The 11,925-nt window shown below is 37.1% G+C and overlaps 1 protein-coding gene across 4 annotated transcripts; it reads left to right on the top strand.

Annotated features, from left to right (window-relative positions):
* Positions 1–1,564: 1,564 nt before the first annotated feature.
* Positions 1,565–11,496, top strand: LOC134745362 (zinc finger protein 557-like). Of its 4 annotated transcripts, none has more exons than XM_063679389.1 (4): positions 1,565–2,044; positions 2,203–3,939; positions 8,469–8,597; positions 10,055–11,496. In XM_063679389.1, exons 2-4 carry the CDS (start codon positions 2,211–2,213, stop codon positions 10,144–10,146), a joined length of 1,950 nt encoding a protein of 649 aa, XP_063535459.1. In that variant the 5' UTR covers positions 1,565–2,044; positions 2,203–2,210; the 3' UTR covers positions 10,147–11,496. The 4 variants fall into 4 exon arrangements, with proteins under 4 accessions (XP_063535459.1, XP_063535460.1, XP_063535458.1 ...); XM_063679390.1 differs by having other exon boundaries at positions 1,565–2,027; XM_063679388.1 differs by having other exon boundaries at positions 1,565–3,939.
* The last annotated feature ends 429 nt before the right edge of the window (positions 11,497–11,925 follow it).

The following is an 11,925-nucleotide window of genomic DNA, read 5'->3' on the forward strand; positions in this document are numbered from 1 at the left end:
ATTACTCATTTTATACAAATAGAGATACGTAGAATTCAAATCAATTTAAAAATACAAATCACTTAATCAGTCGTCTTTCAGTAGATAATAATATACCTACTTATAAATATGAACTAACTATTAGTAAACTTCAACAGAGTATATAAATCCTGAAATAGTTAATACCAACTTACCAAGTGACTTTGAAATGTCGATACGCCACTTACATACGCAATTGTTCAGAACTGCTGACGTATCTATAGGTGTTACAAGTACATATATATATGTTATGTTTACATACACTTGTGTAGCAAGATCTTGTACTTTTGCGGTATAAGTCGTTGATGTCTTTTAAATGCGTCCACCGTCTACTGGTAAAGACATCAACGCTTCGGTCTGTAAGTATTTTAATTAATTTAATTCATTATAAAATATGTTTTTGCTTTAAATACATGACAATGATATTGCTGTCAAGGGACAACGTTCATACCTACCTATACGGTTTGCAATAAATAGGTACCTTGGTGTAATAATCAAATAATTTTTCATTTACATAATATTGTCATCGGGTACCGCGATAGTTACTCATGAAATAAAACTATGAAAATGGATTATGTATTATCGCGTATATTGACATTTTCATTTAGATCTACCTACAGTTTATTTGAGTTTATAACGTTAGAACTGTTATTAGACATAAACGTAATTCTCATCATTATAAGGATTTATTTAACCAACTACCTAATGCAATATTTTGTCCAATAAAGTTTAGTGCATCATTTCTTGACCTAATTTTTAGCGCTCTTATCAAAAACTACGCAATTGCGTGAAATTAATTAGTTTCATCATTATTTTCGTAACAAAATTACATATACGAGTAAGTGTGTCATTGATAAGGTACATACATACGAAATCATTAATCAAATAGATATAATTATGTAGGTACAATTACGAAACTAGGTATAAGGTACCTACTAACTCCTACTAGCAATTACTGGAGATAACAAGTCAAGACTAATGTTGTCCACGCATTATTGCCCCTGATACCTATTTGTGCCTAGACGGGCTAGACGTCTAAAGTGTGCTAGGTAGGTCACTTAATCCCTTCAGTACGTATTCGTACGTATATATCTTCAAGTACGATATATCTACATACAATGCTTACATATGATAATATCTACGCCCTACAGATGCTCCGTTGAATCATTGTAATGATTTGAAGTCAAGGTTCGTGAGCATCTGCCTTCTAAACGAAGCGACGGCCGTTCCAGTCTATAAATAATCGCCCGCGTGATTGGACGTTTCAAATCAATTATTGCTTCATTTGTCGAGTAGGTATTGATTGACTTTGAAGTCCCGGGCAAGCGAGCTGGAGGAGCTGGCCTATATTCTGTGTTGACTATATGTAGTTAGATAATATGCAGTTCGTGAACTTTACCATTGCGACAGGCCCTTGCATGCAGCGATAACTTGTTAAAACAATAATAGATGGCGCTAAAGTTTCGTTTATTTGGTTTATATGTGGTGTTAAAAATTTAAAATAAGAAGTCTTTGATTTTTATTTTTTGATTAAGTTATTATTTTACTAATATAACGTGTTTCAAAATATTCATATTATAAGTTATCACCGTATTATTAGGATTTAAAATTAAAGTTGAGTAGAAACCATACTAGATGTCGCTGCCAACTGCTCCAATTTATTTCTTGACAATCAAATGTCATTAGACCGTCTCGCTCATCTTCCACACGCAATTCACGCATCCCGCTCGCACAAACTAAAACAATTAAATTCATAATCACAAAAAAATTACGTACGTGCATTTAACTGTGTTGTTCTGTGAGTAAATAAAATATCAACATGGCTCAAAAATGGTGTAAATTAGCGTATGCGTTATGGATCTTTCGATCTTTTAGCGCTCGAAGTGCTAAACAATAAGTCATCATAACAAAGGTAACGAAGATGTTCTAGTAAAACAAAAGGCGTCCTTCACACATTAGTGAGGCTCATTTGTTTGAATTAGTTATCTGAACACGCCCCCGATAAAGAGGTGATTACTGGTATCATGTAAGTACTTAGCACTCGGTTCCCCGCTCACGAATAACAGGTGGTGGTCGCTTATAATACCTAACTTTCCGGACAGGGACTAACAGCTTACTAATTTAAGCTCAACATGGCTAATACCAAGATTAGACGTAAAAAGAATAAAGATGATAAATCAACAGGTCAGCGTATGAAGAAGGCAATGAGACTTGACGAAGTTGAAGAATTGAAGTTTTTATCCCATGAAGAAAGAATACAATATCTTATTAAAAATGGTCACTTAATTAAAGACGAAATTTTTAATGCTGCAGCGTTAAAGAAAAACAATTTGGAAAAGGAAGCATTGGTCAGAAAACCTCGAGCTAAAAATGACAAACTCATATCGAAAACTGGAAAACTCAAAAATAGAAATAAGCACATCAAGTATATGGATTCTATTTTAATGAGTGAACTGCTCATTAAGCAAGCTCCTATAGCTAAGAAAAAAAACAGTGGAGATAACAATAATGATAATGAGTTAAGTGACCAAAATAACAGTGACGGCTCAAAAAGTAAACAAAATGAAAGTGATAGAAGTATTGAAACTACACAAAATAATAGTAAAATTATTGAAATTACTATTGACTCAGATGAGACTATTGATTTAACAGAGACAGCTCAAATAAATGTCAAAAATGAAGCAAAGATTCTAGCTAAGCAAAAGCAGAGAAATATGGTTGAAATTTGTATTGATACAAATAATCCTGTTATTCCACAAGGCCAAGATGAAAAAGCTAAAGGGAAAAGAAAAAATTCTATCCTCGCAGAAAGACTGGAACAAATGAAAACAGTTAAACTTAGCACTGGAGTTTCACTTTCTATGGAATATTATCAATGTGACCATTGTCAAACAAAGTTCTGCCAGAAATCTTCTCTCCGGAGACATATGTTAATGCATCTGAATTTACAACCATACACATGCCCGGAGTGCCCAACTAGACATTTCCGGCAGCGGGGAAACTGGAGGGCCCACATTCGCCGGAGACACCCACAACTTTTCATAAAAATTAAGTATGAGTGCATAGTATGCAGAAAACCGTTTGTCTCGCTTGAAGACTTAAAGCGCCATAAAAAGGAGCATGTGAAAAAGAAGCGATACACATGTGTGTTTTGCGAGAAAGTCTTTAAAAGGAAGTCACTTTTGGCAGACCATGAGAAACATCACATGGCACCGGGGCGATACAAATGCACAATGTGCTCTATGAGTTACGACTCCCGTATACTCTATTCTGACCATTTGAAAACGCATGCAAAAGTGGAGGATAAATTTCATTATTCTTGCCAATATTGCGGGAAATCCTACTTAAGGCCCAGTTCCATTGCAAGGCATATCCGAGTTAGCCACGGCGGAATGAGGATGCAGTGTCCAATTTGTAAGAAGTTATTGAAAGGGCATCTAACTGAGCATATGCGAACACATGAAAATGAGAGACCGCATGAATGTGATGTGTGCGGGCAGAAATTCACTCAGTCGACCCAGCTGACAGTCCACAAGCGCTCCCATACTGGTGTTAGACCATATCCTTGCCGAATCTGTAAGCAACCTTTCTCACATTCTAACGCTCTAATGCTCCATATTAGACGGCATACTGGAGAAAAGCCATTTGCATGTGCTATGTGCCCGCAAACATTCTCTCAGCTACCACATATGAAAGCTCATATGCGCAGTATACATAGTAAAACTGAATTCTACAAATGCGCTAAGTGTAACACGTTTTTCAAGCTTAAGGCTCTACTTGAAGCGCATGCAGAAGAATGCGGGCCTGTCGAGAGCCTTAAGAAACCGGAAAACAAAGACAGCATGCTGGTGTCAAAAATGAGGTTCCATCTCGCTCTACTTTTCACTATGATCGCCTCTAAAGAAAAGCTGAATGACCTAGGTGCGTATAAAATTATTTAAAATAATTCGAATGCACAGTTTTTTACAGTGTGAACATCGCTTCCTGTGTGTGCGCAAATAACAGGAATCCATTTTGAAAAAAAAATCCCTTGCATTAGACATCAACGGGCTCATACAAATTACAAATACATTTCATTTATTCGAGTCACTTCAATAACACTGACAATAACAAATGCACTGTCATTTAGGCGGTTGCCCTAAATAGAGCTGTAATCGTTTTACAATGGGTTGACTATAATTTGCGTATAAATGTCGCTATGTGATGTGACGTACCTTTCGACGTATTTATTCGTCTCAATGTCTACGATCGATGCGACCAGTATGTGGACTTTGCAGTAAGGTTATGAATACTACACCGATCGGTCGATCAATGTAATACTATAAACGTCTTATAAAGTCCTAGCATATTTTGTTGTGAATTTCTCTAGAACGAAGTTTACGGCAAGTTAACCTACTACTTCGATCGATCGATTTTTGTGGTTCAGGCTTAATAGGTATCGTTTTCTGTGTAGGTATCATACTTAGTAGCCACGTGGTAGCCACCTAGGTACCTATACAGTATACATACAAGCCTAAAAATTGAATTGTTTTTTTTTTTCTAATTCCATAACAAACAAGATTGAGAAATATGCATTGAAAACAAACAATTACCTACATATTACATTGTATTTTTGTTATTGAATAAAACCTAAAATGTCAAGGACACGCAAACTCATAAAAAAAAAGTTTGCCGCAATTTTATATTTCACAATCTTGTTCCAATTCCAAATCATAAAAATAATAAAAAAATTGTTTTGTCTACGTTTTTTAGGATGGTCCTTATATGGCAAAAAAAAATTTTTTTTCGATTTTTTAACGGGGCACCATTTCTTTTGATTATTTAACATTAAAATAGGTAAGAGTATTTTTTTCATAATTTTTGGACAATAATTAGAGGTCGCTACCGCAGCTTGAACTTTGTGAAATAAAATTAAACAAACGTATTACATGCAAAATCAGATTTATTGTAAAAAAAACTCTGAAGTGTTAAAGATTGCAGTTATAATCTCTAAAATGGACATCTGAATCAACTACACAATCAGGTATCCATAACACAACAACAACATAAATAACAAATTACGATAAAAGGGTGGATTTCTGGGCGTTGGGGTACTTTTTTCGGAATTGTTTTACTACTAAAAGCAAATACTGTTTTTGGTCTTCATTAGTTGTTAATAGCTTATTGTATTCCTCCATCAATGCCACTCCGCGTTCTGCGATGTCATTTACCACCCGCATGGATTGTACTATTTTTTTTGCCGCTTTAAAGTCTTCGTCACCTTCCCAATTTTCAACATCTTTGTTAAAAAACCGTGATGAAATGCCAAGTATTTGGAAGAACCTTAAAGAGTTACTTGTCACAAAGTCTTCAATATCTTTTTCCATGATATGTTTGGCGTCTAGGCTTATTCTTTTGGGACAATACTCCAGCCCTTCATTTTTTAGTGCCATCACCATTTTTTTCTTTACTTCAATCGGAAGCTTGTCGTCGAAAAATGCAAATGAAACAAGTTCTTCACTTAGGTACCATAAATGACCTAAAACCTTTTTCAAAGCAACGTTGGCCATCGCCAGATTAATATTTTTAAATGTTATGAGGTCTTTCAGCAGGTTCAAATCATTTCGTGGTGCACATTGCCCAGCAGGTGCTTCGAACCAATACTTCACGTATATGACGGCAGTAAAAGTACAAATATCTTTTACTGCTTTTTCTTCTCTTTTGGTCATTTTAAATTGATGCCGAAACATAAATAATTTGAAGCAGTACATCGCTTTTGCCATCCAACGAGCACGGTGAAGGCCTGCAGGCATTCTGAATGCGACTCCACTGTCGGGAATACCTCCCAAATAAATGATTGTGAGATTTAATAGCTCTCTGTAATCATCACGCGGTTGGTATTCACGCAATTGATCCTGTGCGAAAGAAATCATTCCTGAAGAGATATTTTCAACATATTTGGCAGACTCGGGATCAGAAATAACATTCTTGTAATCCTTAGGATTAATATGGGTCCAATTCTTTTTGAACCTTTTAAATAACAAAACTTCTGGGCCACTAGATGGACCAAGGGCTTGATTTGCGATGGCTTCTAACATAATTTCCATTATGTGATGGCGACAGGCGAGCCAAAGCATATCTTTCTCCATTTTTTGTTCTAAAATAACGCAGCATCCGTTTCGCAGTCCAGTGTTAACTGCCGTTGTGTCAAAGCATAAGCATTTAACTTTGTCACTTAATCCCCATGTCTGTACTGTTTCATGAACAGCAGAGGCACATGCTTCACCGGTTCCGCGTTCAAGTTTAGGAACTGCCAACAGCTGATCTACTCCATGCCCAGACACTAATATTGGTAAGCGATCCACCGTTTCATGTCCTGTTATATCTTCAATAAGTTTACCATCCCAGTGTATTGTTAAGGGCAAATCGGGCTTAAATTCTTTTTTTAGACACTCTGCTATGACTTTACGATGCTTTATCCGCTGCCGGCGAATCGAAGAACGATTAATGTTGAACTTTTGAGGTTCTGTACAAGTTTTTTTTAAAACAGATGCTAAGACGATAGTGGCTTTCCTGTCAGTTAATTTAGCGGCATCAAGACTCGCCGCTACGTGGGGATCAATCAAAAGCTTTCTTCCTCGCTTTTGTGGTGGCGGTGTTGGAAGTGTTGAGGGCCCTGCTTCGTCGTTCATGTCAGGTGTTGGCGTGGGATTTTCACTGCTAGATGTAGATGAAAAGTTATGTATTCCTCGCAGAGCATGAATTTTTTGTTCTTCGCGTTTGCGGCGTTTTTTTAGGTTTGCTTCTTTCTTTAAATTTTGAGCCTCTTTCTGTAAACTTTTTTTGTCCACTGTAGTCATAATGCCTGCCCGATTAACGCGTTGTTGCAGTAAGAATTGTTTATCTTCTTCGATAGTCATCATATCTAAGGCTTTCGCGTGCGCAATGTCGAATAATTGTTCTATTTGGTTTAGCCATTCTTGTTCTTTTTTTTCTGTTACAGCGGAGCGTTTTGAAGCATTTTCTTTATTTTTTTTAAGTTTCTGCCACTCTTTAAAGTGGTATTCAATTTTGGCTATTACATGTTTCTTTAATCTTGTTGGTATTGCAGCTTTTTCCCATATGGTCAAGACGGAATGGGCGGTCGCCGTCGCAGACTCTCTTATAGTTTTTTTTTCATCGGTTTTAAAGTGAAAAAACAAACTTAGCACTTCACGTATTGACGGCAATTTTGTTTGCTTCAAACTTGGTGTTAACTGGCCTATAAGCCAGATGTTAGTTGTATTTCGCGTTGAGACGCGTATTCCACTGCTTGTAGACGCCATTACAATACTTCACAACGATACGCTTGAGGATTACGTGCAGACTCTCACAATAACGAAAATGGACTGAAGATCGTCCCACGCGGTCGCATCGCGGGGGTGTGAGAGGGGGGTGGAGGACGCGTCAGTGCATCGCTAGTAGGCAACGGCACTTGATTTCATTTAACAAGTCAAAATTTTATAACAAAAACGCACGAATAAATAGTTGGCTCGATTCATAAAATTGTTATATTTTTTTACATTTTTTAAAACTTTGACCTTCGGTAGCGACCTCTAAAACTAAATAAAAAAAATTAAAAAAAATTGTGTGGAAATAACTCATGCTAAATAACAATTTAAAGAGGTGCCCCATTCACTTTTCAGAAATCGAGAAATAAGGACCACCCTAACGTTTTTGTTTGGCTTGCGTGTGTCGTTTTTTTTCAAACTACTCTCAATAAAATTCTGTTTTTTCTTAATTGATAGCAAATCATAACATGTCATTTTATCAGGATTCAACGGACGGCGACATGGGTAATTGAGTTGAGTGAGTGATATCATTTCCCATTTAATTCGGTGACGGTTGGTTATGGGTTATGGGTAATTGGTCTATTCTGGATGGGCGACGGTTTTTTTGATTACGGGTGATGGGTTGAAATGTAAAATGTTCAATTGGTTTAAAGGATATCCTTGTCGTCCTTGACCATGTTCCAATTGCCTTCTTTTGTAAATATATTTTTATTAAATTACTTCTTGTAATAAGTTACAAGCTAACGCTTAAATTAAAACTATTAAAAGCTTCATAATTTTTATTTTAAGTGGAAAATAAGACAGACTTCTTAATGAAAATAAATTTGATAAGCTATATAACCATTAAACGCCTATGACGATTCAATTGGTCAAGAGCGCCCTGACTGAGGGGTTTAAATTAAATAAAAAAAAAAAAAAAAAAACCTGTAGTTAGCTTTTTATTGGTGTTTTAAATGAAAATAGTTTACGATAAAAGTGGTGAATTAAGATTAAGTCAACTTTTTGAAAGGGTTTTATTACTTATAAAACATGTTAAAATAAGCAAATTGGGATTGGGTTTTTCTCACCGTTCCACATAAAACATTAATAAAAAGCCTTTTTTTATATATAAAGCCGATTCTAATATAATATTTGGACCAGGTTTCAACAAGCGACTCATCGACGATATCCTCGTCGACTCGATCGAGGCCATGGGTTTAGCGCCCTGTAAAGACAAGAGTTTAGCTCCGTTTTCGCGTCTGAAGACCAACGCGCTCATGTTGCTGCAAGGTATTTATTCATTGGTTTATTGTTATTACAAACATTTACATTTTTTTAATATTTAAATCAGTACGGTTTTTACTCACTATTATTTTTAGTCGCTTTTGGCGACATGTTTCGGATTCTTTGGGAATCCTTCCTCAGGCACGAGTGTCCGCGGCGGTTGTACGTCGCGACGAGGCGGGCGGCGCGGGCAGTGCACGACGTACAACCGCCGCGGACACTCGTGCCTGAGGAAGGATTCCCAAAGAATCCGAAACATGTCGCCAAAAGCGACTAAAAATAATAGCACAGAATAACTAATAGTACTACCGTACAGAAAATTCATTCCTTCACAAAAGCCAGATTTAGGTACAAAATTATACCTACACTCGCCGCCTGCAAGCAAAATTGAAACTTATAACCGCGCACGAACCGTGAATCTTCTTTGCGCGCCGCAGTTTTATGACCGAGCTGCGAGTGTCGGCACGGGGTTGTCACTTGACAAGTTTTTGTACCTATACCTACTGATTTATTATTTTTAAGATAAATATGTAGGAATTACAAACGTAAACATAAAATTTTTAGCCGGAGATAGTATATCTGATTCTCACGGAAGTAGGTATGCTACAGAAGTACTTATTCCTTTGAAAATATGTCGGTCAATGTAGTCCGGAATTTAAAAAAAAATGTTTTTTCTGCTTCCTTGTTCTTCCGTTTATTCAGACATCCGTAAACAGAACATTATCTTTTATACAAATTAGATCGCGATTTAGGTTTCGAAGCCATTGCGTATTTATTTCAATTTTGCGCGAGCGGCAGCCCACTGCCATACACCTGCCCGGGCGGTGCGCCGGCCAAATATACCTAAACTGCGCAGTGACACCCCCCTGATAATAGTGAGTAAAAACCGTACTGATCTAAATATTTTGAAATATGTCTCACGATAGTTTAAGTTCGATTTCCATTTTTACCACTAAGTTGGCAATCCTGAAATGTGTTCTCCTGAAACTTCCAGCCTTGCTCAGCTAAACTTTCAAGAGCGTACTCCCATCTTAAAGGCCGGCAAACTTACAACCCCTCTGGTGTTGCAAAAAATGTGACATGTTGTGACAAGGGGGAGGGGGGAGTCGCAAGCTTTCTGACGTCAGTAACTTCATCATGTAATTAATGGATGACCCCTTACTTCTGAGCTGCGACCCTGAACTCATGGCGCCTTTAGAAAGTCGAGTGTCTTAGACCGTATGTTTTACAGTAATAGAGTTAGACCAAGTTAAGTCTGCAACGGTTTTGTTAGCACACGCAGTGCAAGTGTTATTTTAAACGTCAAACTTCTATGAAATTATAACGTATAAATTATAAATAACACTTGCACTGCGTGTGCTATTAAAATCGTTGCAAACTTATCGTGGTCTAACTCTAACATCTATGCGTATATTCTCCTTTGGGTGAATATAATAGATTTAGTTTTGTTTTATTTATTCAAGGTACCGTGCCCAAGCCACAGATGGCGCTGTTCGTCAAGGAGGAGAAAACTACGGAGGAGATATTGGAGTTGCTGACTGATGTTATGAATTAGGTTATGGTTCTCGTTGGGTGTATTAAAATAAGGACGATGAGCACGAACAATTTCGTACAACCCGCCTGTTCCTATTTATATCGCACTGCTGTCTCACTCGCACAGTGGCGGACCGCCGGCAAAGGTAATATATAGGATAGAGGGTTACTTTCATAGTAAATTTTGTAGTGACAGTAAATTTACTGCCATCTATCGACGCACGATTAAAACTAAAAATGAAAATGTTTAAAAATACCAAAAAATGTATATATGTATATAAATGATTTTTTTATTTGTATTTATTATTTTTATATAATTTTGGACCCATGTTCTTTCACTAGTATGTGTTAAAATTGTTAAATATTAAACGGGGTCGTCAACGCCATCTAGTCGAGAATAGGCCAAAGGTGTAGGCGCCATCTATCCGGGAATCAATTTTTCTTGATTTCCGAGGCACATTTTTTCCTTGCACTGTATTCATCTTTTACGCAGTTACATAGGTCTTTGCCGCCGGCATGATCGGCGGTAGGGTAGGGTAGGAAACAGTGGCTCGGGAATAAATTGCCGGGTACAGTGCCTCACTCAACCTAATTCCAACATGATAGAGGCGATATTGGGGCGACTGAGCCACTGTTTCCTACCCTACCCTACAGGCCCTACAGCAATATAAGTATGCGCGTGCGAAGATAAAAAAAGGCGGGTCGATGTACCAAATTCTTCGTGGTTAGTGTCTTTACTTTAGAAAGTTTAGAAGGTAGCGTCATTCTCGTAAGTCCTATTGATGACTGAGGATATCACAAATTTGATAGATTCAATCATTAAAACTGCCACGCTATGTTTAGGTAAAGCCCGACCAGAAATTTATTATCATTGTCAAGAGGGCGCTGTTATTCTCATGTATATGGTAACAGTTCAGTTTAGTATGAAAAATTTAGTTCGAATGAAATTCCGCAATATGGCGCGTGATCATATTGGTCAGGCTTTACTTTAACAGAGTACTAATACTAAATTTCCAAAACTAACTGTTCTGTCCAGTTATATTTTATTTAATTATGAGTGTAAATTAATTTATTAAGTATTAGTTAGGCGGCATTTAAAGTTAGCCTACCCGAGGTTTTCATCGATTTTTGCCAAGTTTTAAATCGTATCTCCTACTTTTAATAATAATAAATCCATTTATTCAAGACAACATAGGTCCAAAACAATCATATTACAATGTTACAGAATAAAAAAAAATGCACTACACATAGATTTATAAAACAAACGGCTATCGGTTCTTCAAACTTTTATCTCCATTGTCTACCGGATTTTTAAAGAAATTAATACTTATTTACGATTTTTACAAACATTAAAAATAGTGATGTACCGACTAGTGATTTGGCCGACTAGCCGACTAGTCGGCGCTCAGATGGCCGACTAGTCGGCCGACTAGTCGGCTTGGCCGATCATTGGTTTCGGCAGAGTTTGGATGCAATCGGAACCGTTTCGGTCGCCTCGTTCCTGAGGGCCTACCGCGAACCACGTTCGACGTGTTGCGTCTTTGTCGCACTTGTAAATTAGTACGTAAGTGTGACAGGGATGCAACACGTCGAACGTGGTTCGCGGTAGGCCCTCTGGCAGCACAAGTCTTGCGTTCATGTTTACGTATGACTAGTTTTGTCTACCTAAGTTTTCGTGATTTATTAGTCGCCCTTTCGTGTTTCATAGCGAAAACAAGAAATTGTAATAACTGTTTAAATAAATAATACATATAGTGCTCTTAATAAATACGAAAAATGTCGAAAAGGAAATCGCGAGTGT

Source organism: Cydia strobilella, chromosome 11, assembly GCF_947568885.1.
Source record: "Cydia strobilella chromosome 11, ilCydStro3.1, whole genome shotgun sequence".
NCBI classification, from domain to species: Eukaryota; Metazoa; Arthropoda; class Insecta; order Lepidoptera; family Tortricidae; genus Cydia; species Cydia strobilella.

Bases quoted from the DNA above. Each gene is read 5' to 3' on its own strand.
- LOC134745362 (XM_063679388.1), top strand. From the start codon at position 2,151: ATGGCTAATACCAAGATTAGACGTAAAAAGAATAAAGATGATAAATCA. The intron at 3,940-8,468 runs GTGCGTATAAAA...TATTTGGACCAG, and splicing joins AGAAAAGCTGAATGACCTAG to GTTTCAACAAGCGACTCATC. The intron at 8,598-10,054 runs GTATTTATTCAT...TATTTATTCAAG, and splicing joins CGCGCTCATGTTGCTGCAAG to GTACCGTGCCCAAGCCACAG.